Here is a 25,972-nt window from a genome sequence, read left to right as displayed (position 1 = left end):
GTCATGACCTGTCCTTTTCTTGTCCATAATTAGAAGACTAATAATAAGTGCCATTTCTGTTACAGTATTTTTCAGTCCTAGTTGTGTTGCTTGCACATGGCTGGGATATACTGGTTTCTGCCGCTTTTGTGTATCTGCTTAGGCCAAAAGGTTCTTTGGAGACTCTGTTTCACTGTGCATTTAATTTTTATGGAATTTCAGTTGTGCTCAAAGTAAGAGAAACTGTTTGTGGTGGTGGTTCTTTTTCTGTTTGTGGGTTTTGTTTTGTTTTTATTTTTTTAAAGCAAAGCTAAGGTATGAAGTTGCTTGTGTACCCATGCCAGTGTTGTAAAATTTCTGAAGTAATACGTTTGACTTTAAGTGGAGGTTCTTTGGGTCACTTGCAGCATTATCTCGCTGTTTGTTAGTTGGAGAACTAGTTGGAAATCGGTGTTGTCATTCATGAATGATTACACTTGGTTGTACAGGTGTGTTTAGCTTTTATCAGAGTGGAATAATCCGCAGCAGATCTGAACAGCTTTTAACATTGGTTGATAAATTTGGTCTTAAAGCTAGCAATGGATGTTTTTTTGATTGTCAGCCAATTCAGAGGCTCTCTCTGTAGGTAAGGCTGAGTACAATAAACTCTATATAGATGTATTTTGTAACTTGGGAAATGTCTGGCTCATACATATTTGAGCTGAATATTTGATATTAAATGTTCTTAAACTGTTAACAGTATGTTTTAATAAATTCTGCATTTGCTTTATCTTTATTATAAATTGATTACAGCTTTCTCAGTTTTCAGATCCATGAATCTCTCTCCAGTGATGGCTAGTGTACTTTGGCTTGTCTTTTTACAGGACCTAATCATTAGTGCTGTCTTTATAATGTCTGCTCATATGTGATGTTCCAGATGCAAAGAATGCAAAGATAATTTTTGATGACTGAACTCTTACTGAGAATGATGGATAGCACTGCTGCTTTTCTGGCAATTGGCTGTGACTAGGCGAATGCATGGTTTAGGGACATTAAAACTTTAACTGTTCAAGTGTGTATACAGCTCCTTACCCTACTGCAGGTGTCCCCCAAGTCTTCGTCTTGGTGAATGGTTTGGTTGTTAGCAAGTTTGTTTTCTCCTGGGAGATGAAGAGCTGTATTCATTTTTTTGGGCATAAATCCAATGTAATTTTGGGTATGCTTTGTGGCTTTGTTCATGTATACTATACTATAAATTCATAAGTCAGTTTTCTCATTCCTGTTTGGATAGGGGATCTTAACTGTGTGTGCAGAAGGCAAAGGAAGCAGGTGGTCATCAAGAAGAAGGAGCATTTCAACATTATCTTCCTTAAAAGTGATTAAAAGATCCAAAGAGTGGCTGCTTTTGCAGATGGACACAAGTGTTGGTGAAAGATAAAAAAGGAAAAAAAGCTAAGGAAAACACCACATTTCTAAAATGGTACTTTTCTGTATAATTTGAAAAATATTTAGATTTTCTTCATGGTAGGGCTAATTGTAATATTCCTTCAGAGCCCCCACACATGCATGACCTATACATTTAAGTTTTCATGTTTGTCCCCAGCAGTAAACTGGAAACTATTAGAGTTCGAGGTCTGTTTCCCAGACTTGCCCAGACTTAAAGCTGTGTTTGGCTGGAGATCTCTGGTACAACCAGTCTGCCAGCAGTAACTCCGACTCCTGCCTTCCTGATCTATTCTCTTTCTGCATCTCCTTCTAATATGTACACTAGAGGAAGATGAGAATGATATCCCCAGGAGCCCTGCCTTCCAGATAAGCAGCACACACTATGTGGGCGTTGCAGTGACCACAAAGTATTATATAGGGAGGAAACAGCAGTTTGTGTAGGTGTGGCTAGCTCAGTGTCCCTAAGCCCAGCTCTCTGAGCTCCGATTTACCTATTTGCAGATGTTCTCATGTGCAAAGGAGGCTCAGAAATGGTCTAAACAGAGGGCTCTCTTCTTTCTTTTCTTTAACTGGTTGAGCGCTGCTACAAATATTCCATTAACTAGTCTATATTAGCATGTCTAGGAAAACAAGAATAACTTCTTGTCTGAAAATTTTGGTCTGAATTTTTCCAAAAGGAATTTTCATCCATTTGGAACGCTTTTGATATTGTACCTTGTGAAAGGTAGAAATGTCACATAGTTTCTTTTGCTTTATTTTCTTTCTAAATGAAAACCTTGTCTGGGAAGAGGGAGGAGATGGGGTCCTGGCATTGCCAAAAGTTCTTTTATTTCATTGGCTGCATTCTGTGTGATTGACAGGTTATTGGCAATGAAAAACCAACAGTTAAGACTAATGATCATATCTATGACTCACACGTTTTCCATACTGAAAAGTACCTTTGGCAGCAGTTTTCTTATGCAAAATATAGATCATCCTTTTATATTTTTTTAAAAAAGGTGGAAGCTAAATATGCACACTTGAAGATGTTTATTTTTTAAGAAATATTTTCACCTGTAATTTAACAGATCATTCTGTCAACTGCCTTTGAAAAAATTTCCCAAAATAATAGTATCTGTAGGTTGCACACATTTTAAGTTTCTTACTAAGCTGTGTCCAAGAATAGGCAAATTGCAGAACCAGTCTCTGCTTATGGGGAAAGGAATATGTGAATGCAAATGGAAAGTACTAAAGCCTGTGCAACAACACTGGGTTTCTGAAGCACTCCCACTGACCCCCTTAATATTTTCTTTCCATTTTCTCTGTGAGTATAGTACTGGCAGCAGTCATAGGAAGAATTGCTTCATTTGGGATCAGAGTGAATATCAGAAGCTTTCTTCCTCCTTCTCTGTGATTTTTGTTCTCTGTATTTTAGTACATAAGTAATGGTTAAAGTTGATTTATCTTCAGTATGAGACTGGAAAAGGAAATAATCCAGTATGAGGATGCACTAGGCTGTAATAAGTTTTAATGATATTTCTGATTTGTTTTGTCAGGTTAGCACAATATTTTGACTTTACATAGAACTCCTTGTTTAATTTTGTGTCTCTTCAGCAGATTTATTTTTGTTGTCTCTTTAAAATAAATAAACAAACCTGAAAATGGAGATTAGAACGTCTCACAGGAAAGTTAAAGGGAAGCACATTCCTGTATCTGCAAGGAATCTTGTGGATATCCATTTCTTCTGTGTACTAATTGGAGTCTAAGACAACCCTGTGCAACTCTCCTGTTTCAAGCATAATGGTGCCTTTTTGTATCGGTCCCAATTATTACTTTCTTTTTCTTCCAGGTAAGTAACTGCTCATGTTTCACAGCATCAGCTCTGAAAAATTTCTGCCTTGTGATGCCTCATTTCAGAATTTGTCAGCAAATTCTATAGCCCTTCTTGTTCCATGTAGAACATGGACCAGAACTGTAGTTTCTTGGTTAATATTTATGACATTTTGAATGGAAAGGTTACCTCATCCTCCTCATGCAGACTGTTTTTTGAAAGCGTCATTCTTCAGGAGTTAAGCATTAAACATAAGAAATTCCTTCTCCTTTAAGACTGAAAACAAAAGAATTGAGTGAGTTTTACCAGAGTCATTGCGTTAGTAGATGCAGAACACAGAAATAATCTTTTGTCCAACAAGAAACTTCTATTTAGTTATTTTCAAACTAGATGTAGAGTTCCTACTTAGGCAGGTTAATCACAGGGAAAGGTTAATTGGAGGTTATAGATTTCTTGTGTTGAATGTTTCCAAATGCTTATTTTAGCTGTTCTCTACCACTGAGCTTTGTGTGACTCTGCTTGCCAGACTGCTTTATAGATTCTTTGAGTGCGTACAACTTGATAACAGTTCATTTCCAAATGTAAAACAATTGATGGACAATTTGGTGGTAGCTGTGGCTTGTGACAGAGGTTTTCCTTGTGTATGTGGTGTCTGGTTTTGCCTTTATGCTGTATAGCCAGGAAAATACGTGTCAGTAAAACAGTATGTTTAGTTAGTGGCTCCTCCCAAAACAACTGTGAAGGTGGATTTTTCCTGTCAATAATCCACTCTACTAACTGGGAAAAGTTAATAGCTAGAGAGGAGCCAGTGTTTTCATGGGTGTTTAGGGATAAATTTGAAAGAAATACTTATGCATTGGAGCAAGCTACTTGTACATACATTGATGCATTGATCAGGGGATATATCTGTGCTGATGGGTTGTATACAAGTATTGCCTTACTGAAGGTGTGCTTAAGCTAGCTAGATGCCGTCCAGCTCACTCCCTATTGTCTTCCTTAAAAATGAATATTCCTAATAAAAAAAAAAAAATGAGCAACCTCCCCAACTTCTTCCTTATTTTATGCCAATTTTCAGTGCTAAGACTTTTTCAAATATAAACTTAATATGAGCAAAATCCTAAGGACTGTATAAATGTAATTTTATTGCATTTATCTCTACAGCTGAAATTAATTATTCAGAGTATTCATTAAAAATAAGCTTTGGTAAGTGATATTTTAAACAGGCATTCAGAAGTGATTGCAAGAAAGATAGTGATAAAGGAAAGTGTCTAAAAGGAAATGTAAAATTCTTGAACATTTTAAACTGGCCTGTAAAAACTTCAAATGTAGCTATTTGGACGATTTGGGAAACATAATGAGAACACATATTGCTGCTAGAGTTGGGGGACTGCCAGCATCGCCACGTATCAATGTTTTATCAAGTAATTGGTGCATATCTGGGGTGTGTGGGTTATTTTTTTTTTTTTTTAATGTTCAGTGCTGGTATTGAGAAAATAGAAGTTGCCATTTTTTTTTTTTTTTAAATAAAAAATGTGCGGTTGTTTTCCCTTTCATAATGGGGAAAATTTTGAAAAGGTGACCATGAAAACATTGAAAACCCCTATACTCTAGATAGCAACTAAAAAAAAACCCAACAGAAACCACTCATTTATTGCTTAATACAATTTGAACTTCAAAGCTATAGTACAGTCTGTACTTGTCTATGATCAGACAAACATCTTCCAGAGCTTCTCAAGGTTTGCAGTCCGACAGATCATTGGCAGTCCATGCGGAATCCCATTTGTTGCTAGCAACAGATGCAGTTCTTGTAAGAGGGAGGCAGGGCATTAGGCTCCGGGGCTTTTTGTATGCAAAACCGCTGTGGTTAACCATTTTTCCTGGGCTAAAGTTGAGATCCATTTATTGTTAGCTCTTATGACAGTTTCTTGTCTTTTCTCTAGGTCTTAATGATGGATATCCTAGTGCCTAAAGTCTTATGTAGACACATGAATATTCAAGCAAGCAGGCACTCAATTACAGCTGAAATAAACAGAGTTGCTGTCATCAGATTTGTTTAATTTGTTTCAATAATTAGCTGAGGACTACAGTTAGGAAAAATAAATGACTGTCAGTCATGTTTGAGATGTTGGACCGGTAAAAACAATAGCGGACTATTTACTGTGGGAAGCAAAGAGAAAAGAAAGCCTTCTCTGACACTGAAACACAAATTATCTTCCAAGTTTTCTCCTGAAGTTTACCATGAACACAGTGAAAACAGTCTTAAATATCAAAACCATGCCTTAGAATATTGAGTAATGGTGTGGGAATAACGTTAATCTCTGAAATCAAATTATAGGATAAGATGCATGCTGGAGATAATTATTTACTTCATATTTACTTCTGTATTATAGTGTAGACTTAGTGCGTTTTTCTGTGCAACACTTCTCTAGTTATTTCCTTCTACATTGTCATCATAAGTGATAAAAAAGGCTTTCTGGTTTCTCACACGCTAAATGCTTTTCTGTTGCTTGTTTCAGATTTTTTTTCTTTTGTATGTGAAATGCACGTAAGAAATGGTTTAGTTTTGTCATTCGTTAAAGTTACAGTCTGTCCCTTTTCTGCTCTGATGCCCTAGTACCACACTTGTCTCCCTGCCCTCCACAAGCCCCCAGCACTGGAAGACAGTATGTGCTTTTTAACTCAGCTCATAATCCAATCCATAAATAATTTAAAAATTTATTTCATAGGAATTGTCCTACTGAAGATGGTGTATTACCGTGTGAGCTGGCCGTAGTCTCCCTCTGAAAATGCTCACTCTCAGACCTTGCAAAAGAAGAATGTGGTTGCTTTTTGGAACTGCGATTTGCAAACTTTCTCCTGTATATCTTGAGTTGAATTCTTTATCGCTTTGCCAGGGGTTGTGGACTTTTATATAATTCCATTGAAGCCATCCATCCTCTGAAAAAAAATTTGAGTACTTGAGATGGTACAGATGTCAAATTCGATGGATTACCAGCTTTAGCATTGGATGCATAACCACGATGCTGGGATAAAGAGCGAGGCTTAGAGGCATTCTCTGTTTTTAAGTAGACTATTTAAGCCATAAGACTGTGTTAATGTATTATTTATAAGGTTTGTTCCTTTACATTCCATTTTCCTTTCTGATTTTTGTCTTGTAGTGTTGTCCCTCAGACCACAGTAATACTGAACAACGACCGGCAGAATTCAATTGTAGCCAAGATGGTTGGGCAGGAAGAACCATTGAGCAGAGCAGCGGATTCTCTGGAAAATATCCTTAGCAAGTTAGTAGCAGTTATGGGAATCCTCCCCATTCCTTCCCTCCCTGGTTTGACAGATCAGTATCAGTTTCTGCAGCAGTTTGAAGTGGAAAATAAGGAATGTTCTAGGTAATAATAGTGGGAAAAGCGTTGAACTGGTACTTGAATGTGTTATTTGGCTGACCGTTCTGCCTAGGGAAGCCTCTTATCAGCAGTATAGGTACACTCTTGGTTTGCTCTGGTTGGGGAGAGAACATCCTGGAGGATCTGGAATTAGTTCAATGGCAGCAAACAGTTGAAAGAAAAAGTGCCTATAGCTACATATTTTTTACAGATGTACGATTGCTTGGGAACATGCCAAGATCCTGTATTTAACCAGCTGAAGAAGGAATATGCAGCAGCCCGGGAAGGCTTGTTAGAGTTTGTACAATCTAAAGCAAATTTTAAATTAAGTGGAACTTGAGATTCTGGGTAGAAGCTGTTAAATAATATGTTGTAATAAATTATTAAAATATTTTTGTTTTGCACACGAGGCCTAGGCTTTTCCATTGATGCAAATTTAGAAAGTATGCATCTACATTTTTTTTTATTTCTTCTGCTATTTTCCTTCCATTTTATTTTGTTGTGTAGCTCTGAGTTATAAACAGGAGTAGGCTTGTGTTTAAAGGAGCATGCTTTTGTAACGCATTTACTTTTGTCAATTAGTGCTTTTAATTCCCTTATAATCAGTCGTCTTTGGTCAAGGATTGTGTTTTCCCAAAGTTACATACTTTTCTTTTCCATAGTGCTGTTCCTGGACGTAGGCAGAACACCATAGTGGTGAAAGTGCCAGGGCACGATGACAGTCACAATGAAGACGGAGAGAGTGGCTCTGAGGCCAGTGACTCAGTTTCCAACAGTGGACAATTAGGAAGCCAAAGTATTGGGAACAATGTCACGCTTATTACGCTGAACTCTGAAGGTATGCTGATCTAACTGTAAGGCTACTTGAGCAAAGTCAATGTGGTGGTGGAATGAACTAAGATTCAACTGGAAGCTTCAGAGATGGTATCATGGGTCCAACCTTGAATTGTTAGGCAATACAGCAAGCATCAGATATGAGTGAATGAATAGGGTTGGTTTTTTTTAATTATTTTTACTAGTTTTGCAGGCAGAACAGCTAATTAAAATTCCTTATAAAAATTTAAAAAGTATGCCCCACTACAGCAGAGTATTTTTCTATTTTAAACCCTTTAACACATGCAACCTGCAGGATTTCCTGTCACCAAGTTGGAATATTGTTTCAGGAAAAAAAATGTCTTCTCCGGGAAATAAAATCTACTAGTCTATCTCGTCCTGAAACTTTAATAGTCCACTTGTGTAATTCTCATGAACGTGAAATATTTATTTTAGTGAGTGCAAGCAATTTTTATAAGGAAATTTATATTAAAAAGAGTGTTAACAGGATAGTGTGTAGTGTCAGATTTTTCTGAAAATTCTTTAAGCCTTGGACACAGAAATCAAATGTAGAGAAATCTAAAAATTTTAGATTAGCCTAATAAAGATATTCTATTTTATGTGGTTTGAAATATTGGAATAAATGTTAATTGCTATTATTTTAATCAGAAACAAGATGATGTAAGGATCTCTGAGTTTTAGGTGAAAACATAAGATAAATAAATTAAAGTTTGAAAGTATCAGTGATTTTGTTTTTATGCAGATGTAACTTGAATCCTAGAGTTCAATTTAATAGTTTTCCTAATTATTTTTTAAAACTTATTGATTGAATATTTACTGAAGTGTTATTCTGGATGTGGTAGTTCATATTTACATTGATGTACCAGAGAAGAATAAATTACTTCAGGGTAATTATTGCAGCAGAATGCACTTAGGAGGTGACCCTTGTAATTAAGAGGTAAATGCATTGTCTTTTTGATCTCTTAACATTGAAACAGAAGGACTCCTCAATTAGGAGTGATTCAGTTTCTTCTGCATGATCTCCAGCCATTGGTAAAAGCGTGTTGGGTGTGAACAAGTTAGGATACAATTAGTGGTAAGAATTAATTCAAGGTAGCCAGAAACTGAGTATTTAAGAGTTGCATTCATAGATTTCAGAACTGACTAACAATTTGACTAACTAATTTGACAACTAAAACTCTGATACTTGGAGAACTTCAGAAGTCAGTCTACTGGAAGTCTTATGCACCAAAGACAGTTTTTGAAAATGTTGTTCTAAGGCATATGGACTTAGGATTCTTTGACTTTTATGGATATTTGTACAACTTAGGCATATTATAAAGTTAGGCTCAGTCTATTTGCGTGTTGTGAGACAAAGTTGCTTCCAAAGGGTGTTTAATTTTGGGTTAATAGGGTGCTAAAGGAGACTGAGACTGTTTGAGGAGTTCCCCTCAAAAATATGGTCAGATTACAGATAGTGCTGATATTTTGATGTGAAAATATAAAAGGTACTCTTTGTGGAGTCTGTTAATATTTCATACAGCTCTGTCAGCTATACCAGGAACGAAGTTTCTAACGTTAGGAGGCTATTTGTTGTGTACTGCCCTTTTTGACTTGGTTGGCACAGATTTGCACAGACAAATGTGATGTTGGCCTTTTATGCTATTGTTGTATATGTAAATTTTGAAGAAACAGGTAATCCATTAATGTCTTCAGATCTGATTTTCTTCAGACCTTTAGAACACTCATCCATTAAAAATCTCTCTGAGATTGATGAATGCTTTGAGAATCAGATTAGTAATCCCCCACACCTACCTCTTCTTGCCCTCACAAAGATGAGAGAGGACCGCTGGCACAGAAGGAATGCTAAACGAACTAGCCTGCAGTATGTCACAGAAATTAAATTATTAATAAAGGAAGTGATGAAGAATAATAGGTCTGTTGTGCAGACTTGTTTTCTTCAGCAGTAAAAAGCAAAAGTTACAGCACCCATCAGCTTGCTTTCATCGGCTGTTGAAGAATTCTGAGTGACTTGGAGTTGCTCAAAGGAATCTCGATGGATTGTAAAATACAAATGGCATACTTCAGCCCTTAGGGACTGAGACTAAACAACAGGCTTTCAGCAGGACTCCCATCCATCATCTCGTGTCCGGAAAGCAAAACTAAATCGTGTTTATAGTTGGGCTTTAGCTGACTTTGAATATGGCATTGACCTGTGGATATATCAGAATTTAGTTAATAGATCTATGTAAAGACATTGTTTGCACTCTGCAGGCTGTTTTCAAAGAGCATTTAATCACGTAGGATAGTTTAAAAAATATTAGTGTTATAGCATTTCTATTCCTGAAAAAGAATTACATAGAAGCATAGAGCCCAGTTCCAGTAATGGTCTAGGATAAGGTTGTGTTTTTGTTGGTGTTTTTTTTTTTTTTTTTCCCCTGACTTATGACTTTATTTGATCTTCAGTGTACATTACTCTTCTTGCATGTGCAGTAAGGTGTGTTCTGTCTTTTCTTTGAGCAACAGTTACTTGATTCTTTTGCTTTTCAGAAAACTGAAAACGCTCATCCGTTTTCCAGATAGGGTTAATGGTCGGACAAGCATTGATTTTAAGATGTAGTATTTATGAGCTGAAAGCATGTAGACATACTGAATCTCTGATTTTTGTGAAATTTTGTGAATTTTTTCCAAAGTTCACTTCGGGATAATTAATGTCCTTTTGTATAGGGATAGTAGAAATATCAACACCTGACATATTCATTGGACTGCAGTTCTAAAAGTGGAGTAATCTTTCACAATTGAAGATAAAACTCAGCAAGAATAGAATTGTTCAGTGTTGAATTACCAGTTAAAATAAAATTAAAATAGGCTAGAAGGCTTACTAGTAAGTGACTTACTATATTTATGTCATATTTTTGGCATAGAAAATACCAAGTGTATCTTTATTCAGCCAACTAAGAAATAGTGTTTTTTCATTTAACGTGTAATTTTACCCCATGGATTCTAATAACTGTCAAAAGTGATTACTCTGCTGTTGTTTTGAATGAATATGTTAGAGTGTGTTTCTTTTCTCTAACTTTATTGTACCCCAAGTGGATCTTCTGGTATGGATGGTATAAACAGTAGTGTAAGTTTAGTGCTTTAGTTGTAAAATTACTTCTCTGCGAATGGGAGGGTAATTTAATACTAAGATCAAAGCTCAAAACTCTGTTTTACTGAAGAAGATCTCTTCCTCCAGAAATACTGTTCGAAAGAACTGAATGCCATTGAGCCTGTCAGAGTTTAAATGGGGAAGGGACATCATTTTAAAATTGATTAACTTTGAATCTTTGGTTTCTGGAGATCTGGATTGGAGCCTTCATTTAAATCCTACTGAAACAAGGTACCGAATGAAGAAGCCCACGTGTGACCCACTACCGAACTCACATTAGAGTAGAAGTGAAAAAGCCAAAAGGTCTTAAAGCAGCAAACGTGCAACCTACCAAATAAAACTGTGTCCAAGCTGCTTTATTCCGGTAATTTAAACTGCATAAGCAGTGCTAAAGTATTTAATTGTAAGTGCTGTCTGTAAAGTCTAATTGACTTAATCATCGCCCATCTCTTTTCTCTTTATTTTTCTGATTTAGTAAGAAATCTTGTATTTTTACATGGTATGTTGATGATCTTTTAAGAGGTCCTCACTTCAACTGGGAGTCATTGTTTCAAACCAGAGATTTTTATGTTGTTTAATTATCTTGGTTACAATTTTAGCTAAGGAGTTCTGATTTGGACAAGTGTTTGGAGAGCAACTCTTACAGTTGTGGAACTGTCCTTACCCACAGTGCACTCAACTAAATAAATCTCAGGTCTGGTTAACCTTTTTTCCCTCTCTGTCTTTTGAAACTTCAAAGCTATAGAGGTAACTCGCATACCGTGGTAGAAATGCAGCTAAGCAGTTTACGTCAGGAAGTATACCTTTGTGTTTTGATATAAATGTTTTCTTTCTGAAGAGGCTTTTAGAAATTTGAAGTACACAGCTGTTCCCACGTTTTTAGAAGTCTGTTGTGTGGTGGTTATTCTCTGAATACATGAACATGTCTGTTTGAGCAGAAATGTTTTCTGGAGAAAAGAAATGACCTACCATGAGTTATAGCATGACCTGTCAAACTTACAAACCATTTTACTGTGTGAGTATCTAAAGAATTTGGATAGAGGCTGATTTTTTGAAAGGTTTTAGTAGATAAAACCAATGTAAATATAATGAAAATTAATGTTTTTGCTGTATTCGCCTGATGCACTGTATGCTTTTTCTTTAATCTGGAGGAAACCTGTGTTTAAAAATACAGGGAACTTTTCTTGTTCATCGTCCTCTCTTTGTTTTTTATTTTCCCCCACCATGGATTACACATCTTTCTCATTTAATGGAATAAGAAAAAATATATATTACTAAGAAGTGTTTAAAGTAAATGCCAACAAGTGATAGATGTGTTTTTCTCTTTTAAAAGTCCAGTTAATTTTGACATGAATGTGTTCTTACTGTATGTTTTGGAGTACAGCATATTCTCAGTTTAAACAAAGTTGTGGTTTTTTTTTTTTTTTTTTTAAATCTTGTACTTTCTAATTAGGCTTAAAAATGAGCAAATGATTAATGAAGAACATTTTTGAAACATCGTTTGGGCCTGATGTCTATGTACATGCTGGTTTTGTAGATCTTCAGGAACTGTTACAAAAACCTTTTTTGTCCATTTGTGAGTATTTAGTTGTGATGTGTGTTAAATGGTTTCTAATGCGGTGACTTCTGTCCATCTGTTCAGCTGTGGTTGGAAGGGAGTCAGTATTTCTCAGGTGTATTGGAGCTGTGCAGAATTACGTGACTTAAATGTCATGGGCACCCTCCAGCTCAGTGCAGTTCACTGTATTATGTAAAGCAGAGAGAGCACAGATAGAGATTTTATTAACTTCACTAGTACGGTTTTGGAGTGGGGGAGCCGTTAAGTTTTATATACTAAACATGCTGAAATTTATTTTTTACTAATTGTGTGTGCTAAATGAAGCGATGGCATGATTCTGTTTTCCTCGTCAGTTTTCAGATACTGTACTACTTGCACTTTCAGGGTGGTAAGATAAGGAAAAGAAGAGGCTGTTATTTTGAGGAGACTACTTTTCTGTGCTTTCCAGAAATGTTGTACATTTATAGAGGTCTGTAGACTCTGATAGAGTAGACCGTAGACTGGGTTTCCACAACCTAAAATGCAGCTGGTATTCAGTCCTTCTTGCACAGAACTTAATTTGCGAATTGATTCTTTAGGCCCTTGGCTAATTATGTGGTAAGAAAGACCTTGTGTATAGTCTCTGCTCATGACAACATTCATTCTAACATTGTTCTTCTGGATTTTGCCTTCCACTGCAAAAAATAGTATCGTGAAGAACATTAGATCCACACTAGTTTTAAATTACAGAGGTTTTAAACCTATGATATTAAGTACCTATATTGTTTTCTGACTTTAATGAATTCTCTCGTACTGGTATGTGGCTGTAATCCTGTCAAGGGTTGGTTTTCAATTGCCTAAGCTATAACCTGGCAGCTGTACGCACTTTTATGCTCACCACAAATCTGTTAGAAAGTATTCTGACATTCTCAAATATATTTGTCTAAACTTTTTAACTGAAGAGTTTTGTCATTAGATAAAGAAAAGCAAGCTGCAGTAACGATGAAGGAGTAAGTTTTGTTAAGAAGGGTGAGTAGATTTCCAAATGCTTAAATGGAACCTTTTATGTCCTGAATAGATAACATCTCAGATGAAAAGTACTCTTTTGTCCAGGCTCCAGTTACCTCCCGGCTTATTTACTGTGAGGTCTCCTCTGCGGCCTTACATTCAGAAAGCTGTTAAGATTTTCCAAACTCATCATTTTAACCCCATCATCTTCTGCTTGTATCCCTTTCCCTACTCCGTGGCACCCTTGTTCTCAAGGAAGACCTGACCCTTTGCCATCCCCAGTCACTCCTAGAGTTGCTCTGACTTCCTCAGCTATAGGTGACAGGTTTCCTTGCTTGTAATTTTTTCACAGAGACTTTTATGCTTTCTTCTACTTCCCTGGGAGGCGATCCTTATAACTATATACACCCCCTTCCCTCAATCTCCTGTCCACAATACTCACTAATAAAATTGTCTTTTCTCATGGTGTTTATGTAAAACTTAGCCATAGTTAAGACACATTTCTTTTAAGATACTTTAAGATACAGTCTGTTTTGGGAATGCCTACAAGCTCAATGTGTGTTGTCACCTGCCTGCCTCTCTAATCTACCTATTGTCTCCTGTGTTATTCTTGGATTGTAAAATTCCTGGGTAGGGATGTTGTATTTGTTTTGTACTTACAAAGTGCCTTCTGCAACGCTTGATTCCGATTTAAGTATGTTACGCTCTTGGATTTATGGGAAACTGTCAAAAAGTGTGGCGGTTGCTTACTTGTGGTTTCTCATTTGTTGGGGAAACCGCTTGGGACTGATGCATAAAGATCACTGTTCATAAATAACTTTCTGGTAGGTCTTGAGCTTGCACTTAGTAGCAGTTTCAGAATTTTACATGAAGTACTATTTTGTCAAGAAACAAGTGCAAACAGCAGAAAGCAAAGAATGGATAATATCCAAATACATTTACTGCTTTTGCTGTGATCAGGCGTTTCATGTTTCCTCTGAAGGTGTTGAATTTTACTTTGAAAAACTTGACAAGAACTTGCTCTAGAATATTGCTAAAAAATGGAATTTGCTTTTTAATGCAGTTTATGTACAGAAAAAATACTAACTTAAACCTGCTTCAGTTCAGTTCACCAAAGCTCAAATGTTGAACACTTACTGTTCAAAAAAAGAATAAGCTATCGAAGGGCACTGTGATACTTGCAGACTTCTCTAGGAGATATGACGAGAGCGTTATTTTGCTTAATGCTAGATACTGCTTTCAAGAGTCAAGGTGCTTCAAGATGTAAGGAATATTGTATAATACTGTTCTTACACATATTCAGTTTATGGCAACATTTAAAGTACTTAATCTGTGACTTGCTGTACAAACAAGAGGAGCATCTGTTCCTAAAACATTAATGCACATTATGTTATCCATTTAAATCTTTCACAATAGTGTTAGTGTCCTATTTTTAAGATGGAAGGAAGAAAAAGCAGGACCTCTCATCTTTGTAGTGTAAGAATGTCCCATTCAGCGTTACTATACTGCTTTAAAAGCAGATATTTTTAAAAATGTCTATGCTAAAGCCAAGGCTTTGAAGTTGCTGAGAAGGAAACACACTGTCCTTAGTGTCTCCCAAGTATGTGAAATGGTCTTGAACAGAGCTCCATGAAAGCTGGTTTTAAATGATATAAATAAAACAGCATGATCCATTGATTTAGAATTTGATTCAGTGAACTTACCACTTGATACACTGACATACGATATTTGGCACCATATATGATAGTTTTGTATTGTATCTGCTTTCTCTGCATTCCTTTTACTGCAGTTTAACACTATCAGAAATACAGAATTAGAAACATAAACATGAATATTTTTTGAGAAGATAAGGGAAGACTGGTCTATGTAGTATGTTAATTAAAGGATGAATAATATTTTCCCAAATAATTGTCACACATTCTCTTCAACTTTGCTTCTGAAATAGTCATTTTATGATAGTAGTATTAAATAGTGCTTTTTGGAATTTGCTTTCCAAATGTGAATCCAAGCTGCTCTTTGTACGTGCCCCGGACTTACCTGTTCACAGGGTTTTCCAGTTCACTGTAAGATCAAATCTCACATGTTGTATGATCGTTTGCAGCACTTTGCTTTTGCTGCCAAGCTCCTTATGACCAGATACAGACAGCGAGAATGAACATTTAAATAGCAAACTCTTGTACCTTTAAAACAATGTTATTTATAGCTGATGCAAAGACTTTGCTGAGACTTCAGGAGTTTCAGTGGCTTGTTAAGGCCAAAGAAAACTATAGAAATTGAATTGCTTTGATTTGTAATTTTTTTTTAAAATTTTTTGATTATTGGGAACAAACATGAACAATGGTTTCTTCCAGGTATTGGAAATCTGATTTCTGATATGAAACATTTTCTAAGGGTTTTAAAAAGCCATCTAAGTGCATGGATTTTCTCAGTTTTATCTCGTTTTTTTTTTTTTTTTTTTAGCTGATCATTTTAAGTTACAGATGATCATGTAGTAGTCCTCATTTTCTGCTTCTGTTAAATGTATTCCCTGGCCTTCCATGAGTCATAAAGTAAATGAATCTTTTTTGCCTCTCATGGATTTAACCATGTACTAAAACAGAGGTCTTATTTTTAACAGACTAAGCAATCTTGCTGACATTATGCTGGGACTTCTATGCACACTATAGTGTTTGCAGAGACAAGTATGCTTTGGTACTGCATGCCCAGAGGGTTCTTTCATGCTGTGTGCTGTCTGTCAGACAACTGAAGAAACCACGAGCGCAGGATATATTTTCAGAATATCTTGAATAGTGTACCAGTCCTCTAACTGTAGGGGCTTAGAAGTTAACTTGAACTATGTCTCTGTTAGCCAAATCCTTTCTGTTGTACAGAAGATTATACCTGAGGCATAAGATTCTTCTGGCTATCTTTCCTTTATATTTACATGGAAATTAAACCCTTTTTATCCCCCATGAGAACGGTCAGGCAAAAAACTCCAGTTCTGTGTTCGGGGTTCCTGATGTTTGTGGAGTTGTGTGTGTTCTATGCTTCCTTTTGCCAGAACTCCCAGTGTCTTAACTGCTTTTTTGGTGGGAGGTTTTGGTGAATGTAGTTTTTTAAAGCCAATCTTCTAACCTTCCTTTTAGCACAAGCTTTAAATCACATTGCTAGATTTGTAGGTTAATGTACAGGCTGATTATCACCCTGTTCCTTACATTTAATGATTGAAAGTCAGTGCTTTGTAGTCACTGTCAGTTATTCACTACCCTTGTGAATTGTTGGGGTAGCAAAAGACTTGGGCTAATGAACAGAAGTTTATTTAAAAAGATTGTTTAATCTTCTGTGCATCAGCTGAAATATTATTTAATTTCTTTACAAAGGGGGGTTCATTTTTGTCGTTAGGATTTTTATTTTAAGGTTGATTCATCTTTCTGCCTTTACTGTAGCTACCAGTCATTTTTCTCTGCTGGGTGCAAATCTGGCATTTGCAGGCTTGTTATTAAAAGAAACACAAGTACTCTGAATAACGGAACATGTTAATTTAAGTGTTTATGTGGGCAGGCATTTCCTTTCGTTTTTCCTAGTTTTAAAGGAGTGACTGATGGTACCTAGCGAGAGAGTGAGCCTAGCTTTGCTTTTGCTCTTACTCCTAGTGTTCGTGTGTCAGTCTAGGGGAGCGTATCCCAATGGAAAAATGTGAGTACCAGTGAAATGTCTGTCATCTCCCTGGGCAGGAAGACACATACACGAGTTGAGAGTGGGTCCGAAAGCCATAGCAACTCTTGTCTGGATTTTGTTTCCTTGACATAGGTTTTCTTAATACTAACCTTAAATCTTGCTGGTCCTGTTTCCATAGAAATGCTTGTTTGCATGGCAGCCCCAGTCACCTCTCATCTTCTTGCGTGTCCCTGCTGAAACAGAGGAATGGTCAGCTGTGTTGTGAGATAAAAGAAATGGACTTAATACAGTAAAAAAAAAGAGTTGAAAACTGTGTTGAAAAGTGAACTAATTCTGGATTCAGTAGAATGGAGATAAAGGCAGATTTTCTGAGCTGAGAAAAACATTGAAGAGAAACTAGGAATTAGTCTGTCATCGAAATGAGCTTCAGAGTACAGAGAGGAAATCGGTTTAGATATCAGGACTTTTAACACTACAAGTAGAAATGATCAAGAGCCACTTCTCTCATGATGTAATATTTGATGTAAAGAAACACAAGGAAGTACCTTTCCACATAGCACTCAAAGTGCATTCAAACTTCAGCAAGGCCATTAGGAAAATTAACAAAAGGAAAATACTTCAGGGCAAAATGAGCGAAAAGCTGTGATTAACTGAAGTAGTGTGTGCATTTGTGCTTTTTTATTTTTACGAAAAGTGTTTTTGGATTGTGTTCTTCATTCCCAGTCCTTCACATGTTATTTGTGTTTCACTAGTCTTTAAGGAATGGAAGCAGCCGTGTATGGTTGTACAATGCCTCCTGACTTGGTATCTGGCTATTACAATGTATGTACTAAATAACTTGACTCATCTAGATTCTATCTAGATATTATGTATAATGCCTAATAATACATGTAAAGTGAGGATAAAATACACATTTCAGTAAGCATAAGAGGATATTTGAGTGCTAGGAGCTTCAAATGATGCAGCTTTAATCAATAGTATTTATGTATTCAATTGTTTAGGGAGAAGTTCCATCAAACTCCCAGTCCGTGTTTTTTTTTCTCTTTCCTTATTCAGTCTGTCTTCACCCATACCACACGACTTGTTCAGTGTAGTTCTGCCTCCCTCCCTCTACTTCGTCTCTTCACCGTTCTTTTTCGGTGCCAGTCTCATTAAATTTGCTCTATGCAAAGTGCTAGATGTGTTGGCAGACCGGTAGGAATTATTTTTACATAAGATAAGGAGTAGTTTAGCTTTTGTGCCCTCAAGTAGCTGTAGTGAGACAGTAGAGTCACGGTTAACTTTAGTCTTGCATTTTCCACTCTAATGTAAAATCATTGTAAAGCAAACTGCCTTTCTGTTGAAGCTTTTAAAGCAGGAGGAAAATGCAAGAGGTAATTCTGTGGGGCTTGTGTCCATAGGTCAGCATAACAAGATAGTGTCTTTTTTCCAGGCTGTTAGCAATAAAAGAAAAGTTGAATGTGGTAAAAACAGTATGTTCTAGACTCTGTGCCAGCTGTGGGAGAAAAAAAAGCAGCATTATTTTGCAAATAGAAAAAAAAAATCTTTGGTGCGTGTAGTAGGTTGATCGCATTTGTTAAACGAGACTGCAGGTGAAAGGTGTTCCTTAAGTAGTAACTCTTATGTCTAATAGTAATTCTGTGAACTGGTAAGGAAGTGAGGTTTTGATAGAATGTAGAGTCATTTACTCAGGCTTCCTAGAATTTCTTTGAAGAACTTACACATTTATCCAGAGGTGTTTTTGCTTTGCCAGCTCTGCCCAAATTTTTATAAAACAGTCAGTTTATCTTCAGGAACAGACTGCTGTTTTCCCTGATAATGTTAACCAGACTTGTGGTGAGGCCAGACACAGTGGCATTCAAAACAAGTCGTAATTAATCCGAACCACCTTATTTTTCAGATGGCACCTGGTACTGTGAGCAGAAAACATCTAGTATGCCCTATTACATAGTTCAGGATAAAAAGTAAGGTTTAAATAAGAAAAAAAAGTATTAAAAAGATTGTGAGTGTATGAAAATATATTCAAAGCAGAGCATTAAGTTCTGATTGCAACAGAAAAAAGTTCGAGGGACTAGCTGCTATGTACATGAGCAATAAATATTTTTCTTTGTAAATATCGTAGTTGTTAATCTGATGTTTATGATGATATCAGTCTTGCATAATCTAACATTTGCTTCATACGGTTGTTATTCAATGCAATAAACTCGCATCTGACATGTGGTATGACTCAACCCAAAGGTCATATTAGAAGAATGTTTTTTAGTGTTTCAGTTGCTTTTATGTTATATTTTATCGCGTACTTTTGGCTTGTAGTCTAGTAAAATGCCGGCTGCTTAGCCTATGCCAGTACCTGGAAATACACATGCTGCTTGCTCAGGGGTCCCATTCAATGTGAAAAGGATAGGCTCATCTGTGTGAACTCTGTCACCCTATTTTCTGCCTAGAAGAGTTATGGAAACCAGGAGTTTGTGACTTTGTATATACCATGAAACGCTAAATGCATTTGATGAAAAATGAATCACGTAATTGAATGACTTGTTCACATTTTTGCCATTCTGAAAGCGTGTGAAACAACAATGAAATACTGTAAAGCTCTGGTGTGGAAGGGCTGTGGGACTCCTAAGTCAGGAAGCTTTGTTTTACACCACAAAGTTGAGCAAACACAGAAATCAAATCCAAATGGTCTGTGTCAGTGAACATTGAAATAGTACTGGAATGTTCTATCCAATTCCTATTAGCGTTGTCAAGATGCGTACTGGAAACTTTGATTTTATCTGGAATGAGAGTCTCTTCCTAGGTCCTGTGTTGCATCCTCCACTTCAGTAGGGGTTGGTCATCCTTATGAACTCTGTTCTGCTTTCTGGTTAGTCTTGAATTCACTAACTTTTGACATTGTCTGCAAAGATGAATTCCCAGCGAGGGCTTAGTATTCCTCTTAAAAATAATAGGTTGTTTTTTCCCACCAGGCTGAGAGGCTGGGACAGAAATCAAAAAACTTCTTTATATACGTAATGTGTCTGTGTGTCTATACACAAGAGAAGTTAGGCACGGTTCTGCTGATGAGCTTATACCTGGATAGAAGGGAATATGCACTTAGCAGATGATTAGCAGTCGATTCCTTATCTTTATGCTGGGCCTCTTCCTTGGTTAAACGGGTTGTTTAGGAAATAATGCAGGCTACTGGCCAGTAAATTCGAAGAAAGACCAGTATTTTGATTGGGATCTCTGGCTATGTTTTGAATGATTGTCATTGCTTGAAATACTCTTTTAGGTGGTTGAAAGAGTTACTGTTCACTATTGATTATAATTTCTTAAATTTATAACCTTGCTTACAGTCATTTTAATCTGATGCTTTTGGGGAAAAATGTGGTTCAAAGCTGTTAGCTTCCTGAAAGTAGCTATACTTTTAAGAATATTATGTGGTTGCAATAATCTTAATTTTTAGGGGATGACTGACTTGATGAATGAGAACACTGTGAATATAGCATGCTCTTTCAGCTGTTGGCGTCTAGTATGAGGTATTTTGAAAAGATATCTGAGAGCGAGTTAAACATCTGGACTAATTACATTGATTCTCCATGTAGGCCAGAATGTTAATGGCAGTAACTGTTGTGGACCATTGGTGTGAACTTGAGAATAATTTTTTTATCTGCAGCAAATCTTATGAGCTTATTAGTCATGCTAATTTGTAAAGAAGTTTATGGAGACTATGAAGAAAACTGGAAAAGCTCCTGATAGCTTAAGAAATGTTGACTGTAACTTGAACCTGACTGTTCCATTCTGTGCCACAACTAGAATTTCCACAATCTCTGTTTTTAGAGGATTACCCCAATGGGACGTGGCTTGGAGATGAAAATAATCCTGAGATGCGGGTCCGCTGCCCCATCACCCCTGCTGACATGCTGCACATCAGCACGAACTGCCGCACAGCCGAGAAGATGGCACTGACATTGCTTGATTATCTCTTCCATCGGGAAATTCAGGCCATCTCCAACCTTTCAGGCCAGGGGAAGCATGGGAAGAAGCAACTTGATCCTCTCATGATTTATGGAATTCGCTGTGAGTATAATACTGAAACTTTTGAACTTATACGGTGTAAATAAGGCAGAAACTGTCTGCTACTTGCAGTTAAACTAAATTTTGTAAGAATGGGGTATGTATTGTTCTTGCCAGACAGATGTTTTGTTAACTTTTGTTTAGTAAAGAATCCTAGTGGGCTGATTTAATTTAGTTTGTTGTGGGTGTTCATCAGAAACTCTTCAATCTTAAAATCTGAGTTCAGTTTTCTTTGTAACTACAAGCTGTGAGCACACCAAGTGTAGTAAGTATCAGAGAAATATAACTTTCTCAGCTAATGGAATGAATAGTAAAACACATAAATTTAAATATTGTTGATGTGTTCAAAACAGTATGGCCTCGAATCTTACGTTTTTTACTTCCCATCTATGTGTACTATTTCAAAAGGCTAACTGACATTGACATAGAGGAAATCTGCCATCTCTATTAAAGGAGAGTCTGTTTATTCATAACGGGAATGCGTATGATGCTAATGTACTTCTGTCTGCTCCAGTGGCATAAGGCTTTTGGTTATTAAACTGTTATGCAGTAATGAACAGATATTACTTGTACTGAAGATGCAATTCTTGTCAATTTAAAAGGAATCAAGCGTGTGTTGCGTATAGAATACAGTAAGCGTAGCCACTAGTTTTGAGTGCAGAAGAATCTGTACATACGCAGCTTGCTCTAATAAGGTGACTTCTAGTAGAGGATTACTCAGTGGATACGTTGAGGACAGCCAAGTCTGTTCCATGAGCTATGGTGTAAATATTTTCCAGTAAAGCAGGTAGATGGACGCCTTGCAAAGAGCCAGGCATCTGACACAAGTGTTACAGCTCTTGCGTGGTACCTTTGCAATGCATGTAGAGGGGAAACAAATTTAAATGTTAGTGTGGAATTAGGACAGAGTCTAAAAATGACCAACTTTACTAATTGAGCTAGGGTTTAATATACCAGTTGATCTTACTGTTAAAAGATTCTTTATAGTCACATCTTATGTAGGTCACCAATGGATTAGTAGAGTGGGAATAATTTGTTATACTAGAGTGTTTTGTATGCAATTGCCAATTTGGAATGCCAATTAAGCTGTAAGAACATAGCCAGAGAGAGCTTATTTTGAATGGTGTTTGAAGAATTTGATGTTTTGTTTTTATGCTTCTGTTAGGGCAATGTGTGTGATAGTTATGTGGAAGAAAATGTGAAGAATATTTGATGATGAGACTGCTGTGCTTTCTTGCTACTGAACTGAGCTGAGGAAATACTGTCCTACTGACCTGCTTTTTTTTCTAGTAATTTGCTGGCTGTCTCGGGGAAATTGATAGGCAAAACTAACCTATTCAGTTTGCTGCATTAGGCCAATTTTTGTCTCATTATGTACCTGAAGCAGACTTCAGGCTTCTACTGTAAATACATTAGGTATGTATTTTTAAGGGAGATTATGATTCAAAGTAATTTGGATCTCCAAAACCATTATCTATCGATCTCATCAATGTAAATGATCTTGTTCCATTGTATTTTTAAAACTTAGATGTTTGTTGACAATAGTTATTAAAAACATGAAGAAATGAATCTTTCTTCAATGCTAAAGCAAGTCACTAACAGTCCTTTTCCCCATTGCTGAAATCTGTGAGTACAAATCAAATGATTGAGTTTATAACTGTCTGTGTAGGAAGAACAGGTTTTTGAAAGTGTGAGCACGGGGAAAGAATGTGCTGGTGTGACTGAACGCTCGAACTAGGGATTATGTCATTTTTATGAGGCATTCTGGCCATGAAGAAATTGGATTATAGAAGTGATCCCTGCAGTTGGCAAAGGTCTGCAATGGCAGAAATGTAACAGCAGTAGATGGTAAGCAGCAGCATTCTGAATGATGAGCACAGAAATTACTGTCTGCTTCTTTGTCATAAGCACTGTTCGGAAGGTTTGGGATCCAGGTATCGGAAACGTATGTTTTTCTTCTTCGTGTTGACTAGTGCGTTGCTTTCTTTTGGGAACCAGTCTGTAACAAACCAGGGATTGTGTGCGCCTTCTGGAAAAAAACACACCAGTGTGAATCTGGCCAGAGTTTACCTTTTTGGGTACCTAAATCTTAATGGTTATTGAGATTTGGTATTGGCAATGACAAAGAATCCTGTGGCAACAAATGAAGAAAATCCATATAAACCTGATGAAGCAGCAAACTTAATAGTAACAACGTTGGTTCAGAAATGATGACTTCATGTAATAACCTCGTATGTCACCGCTGTGAGTGATTAAGTTGGAATGAAATTTGATTTCAATAGCCTGTTTATGAATTTGCTATGATGTGAGTGAGCATACGAATGACTTACAACTTTCAAGGATGACATTCTGGCCATGTTCAGTTCAGTGGCAGAACTCCTGTTGCGTTCAGCTGTGCCACGATTTCATCCCTAATGTTTGTCACAGAGGTACTGGGAAGAGCCTTGCCATGCCATATCCATTTTGCTTTACCAGTCCACAGACCATGTGGGGTTTTTTTGTTGGTGAAGTATTGTTCCATAAAATCTACCAAAAACTGAGTGCAGTGCTAGCATGGGAACTAAATTAGGTTGTTGTCCTAACAATGTAGTTTGCTTCTGCTCTGAGCAGTAATACTTCGATGCATTACTTTAAACTTAAATGAAAAATCTAATGTCATCAGCCTTGCATTTGCCAATCATAGCTAGAAAAGCTCAAGCCAATATAAAGGATTTTATTTTGCCTTTTGTTTCAATTTTCTTCAAGTTTGTCAGTGGAAAGAGATTCCTTGCTTTTTCTAGGAGAAGAAAACACCAACCAAATCTGTATTTAATAGAGAGAATATTTTGTGTAATATGGAAAAACTATAAAAAATGAAGAGATCTATGTTTATTAGAAATTCTTGATACACTACATAAAATTTACCGCAAGAGAGATGAAAGTTTATCTTTGGAAGTATACATTTTCTCTTGTGGTATAAATTTGCTTGTGGGGTGGCAGTGGTATTGAAGAGAGTTTTTGGGCAAGAAACCAAAATGACTTAAACATACTATATGTCATTAAGTAGCTCATTACTTCAGCCCTACTAAAAATGTAGACGTTTTCTGGTGAAATAGGATACAAGAACATCCACAGTTGTAATTTTCTTTGTGTTACAGAAAATACAGGTTTAGCTCTTTTGGGATTTTATAGCAATCTCCATAAACAAGTTTGAGAAAAACAGATTTCCAAATTCAGAATTTCGCATTTATAAAAAACTTGATAACACAAAGAATGCTTTTACATATTGTCTTGGAATAAAGTGAGAGGGGATTTCTGAAGTTCATAAAAGAAGAGTCTATCAATAGTTCTTATTCTTTAAAATAATTAAGTGGAAACAAAATAACATTAGTTATTTCCTGTGTGTGTAACTTTGTTAGTGTGTCATTTCTGTGAAAGCCTCTTGCATCTGCACATAGGTTTTTTGCAGGCTCTCACCAGTCCATTTTTAATATAATTCTCAGTTTTGCCTAATTATGACAAAAGGATAGAAGATCAGTACCTACAAATTACATGCAGAATGAGTGGTTGAGTGGAGGAAAGAGTTTAAAATTTGATTGATTTTTAATTAAGGGGAACCTGCACCCTTAGTTCAGCTGTATAATTGGACACCAGAAATCCTCTTTGGGCGACATACAGTTGTCTGTTGCTCAGGGAACTATTTATGCATATTGAAATAACTCTCATATTAGGGACATGATTGTTTTTTAAAAAAAACAACAAACCACCCCAAAACCTGCAGTACCTGTAGAGGGGAGGGCACCATGGTGCAAGATGACCGAGTACTGTTAGAGCCAGCTTAGTACTATTCTCTTGAATTTTTCCATCTGCTTCCAAGACTACTTCATAGAGTGAATTTTTTGTGATTTCTGTTCACGAGTTAACATTTATTCCATCCAGTATGCATCCCTGTCATTTAAATAACATAGGAAAAAAGTGTGACCTGAAAAGACCTTATGTAAAGTCTGATTTTTAACTGTATGGTAAATGATGTATATTCTGTTTCAAATGGCACTTAACTTGACTTCTTAAGATGCAATTTAAAATGTAGAATAGAAAGAAATTTGTAATCAAAGCTTGGTGTTTCTATTGTGTCGTAATACTGCTTCCAGTAAAGATGGGACTGCTTTTCTACTGTACTAGATGGAGATGTTAATATACATTGATGGAGGAATGAAATATAGCCATGTCCTCTTCAGAGGGCGGCTCAAACAGAATTAAGCACTGTACTCATTGACACAATACTGCTTGAGACGCAGACCACCCGCATTTGTTTAATAGGAAACACATTTGACTCCTGCCTGATTGTGTAACGTATGTCTGTTAGATCAGTGTCTGTATATATATATTCATGCACATAACCCAAACATAAAGCAGGTTGGGCCAGTTTTTAAGCTGCTAATTTGAGTCATGTAAAATCTGCAGATCACAGTAAGTCACTACTGTTTCAGCTTCTCATTTGCTTTTAATGAAGATTTTGATCTTAATAAGCGTGTGGGATAAACAATGAGTATACCACACTTTTGTTCCATCTTTCTTGAACATTACCTTGCTTTTAAATACTGGAGGAAGAGTTGTAAGTTGCTTCTCACAGAGAAACTGTTAGCTCTGATGTTTCTCACCAGTGGATCTGTTTTGTGAGATACTGCAGACTGTTGCCATTATATAGCATGTTTTATATAAACAGTTACTGAAGATATACACCATAAATACGGAATGGATTTAGTATTTTCTGTGGGTTTTTTTTTTTATTTTTCCACTTTAAAAGACTTACTGCTGTATTTTTATGAAGTATACTTTTTTCCTTTTTATATCCGTTTTTCCTTTCTAATCTTTGTGTACTACTTTTACACACTTTCTGTGTCTTCCTTTCATTTCCTGTTTATAATTCTGGGCTTTGCGTGTCTCGTTTCTGAATATAGTACTACTTAGTAACTGTATAGTATATAGAGAGTGGTTTAAAACAGTGTTACACCTAGATACAACAGTGGTTGCTACAAGTCTTGATTATCAGCAATTGTAGTCATGCATCTAGACCTTGGATTTCATCAGGAGACTGTTGGAGATCTTCAAGAAAAAATGGAATTTTTTCCAATTGCCATTTTGTCCTCTCTCTTCAATATTTCATCAGCACTAGA

At 36.5% G+C, this 25,972-nt stretch overlaps 1 protein-coding gene across 6 annotated transcripts in view; it reads left to right on the top strand.

Moving 5' to 3' along the window:
* Positions 1-25,972, top strand: part of BANP (BTG3 associated nuclear protein) — a 152,565-nt gene that overhangs the window by 29,819 nt on the left and 96,774 nt on the right. For 3 of the 6 annotated variants that reach the window (XM_056360663.1, XM_056360661.1, XM_056360662.1), the window contains 3 exons: positions 6,373-6,600; positions 7,257-7,432; positions 20,580-20,819. In XM_056360663.1, the coding sequence (XP_056216638.1) occupies positions 6,373-6,600; positions 7,257-7,432; positions 20,580-20,819 (644 nt within the window). Of the gene's footprint in view, positions 1-3,209; positions 3,233-6,372; positions 6,601-7,256; positions 7,433-20,579; positions 20,820-25,972 lie in introns of those variants that run through there. The other 3 variants (XM_056360665.1, XM_056360664.1, XM_056360666.1) reach the window with 2 other exon arrangements.

The sequence above is a fragment of the Falco biarmicus genome, chromosome 15 (genome assembly GCF_023638135.1).
Source record: "Falco biarmicus isolate bFalBia1 chromosome 15, bFalBia1.pri, whole genome shotgun sequence".
In the NCBI taxonomy this organism is placed as follows: domain Eukaryota; kingdom Metazoa; phylum Chordata; class Aves; order Falconiformes; family Falconidae; genus Falco; species Falco biarmicus.
This window is presented reverse-complemented; position numbering and strand designations above follow the sequence as displayed.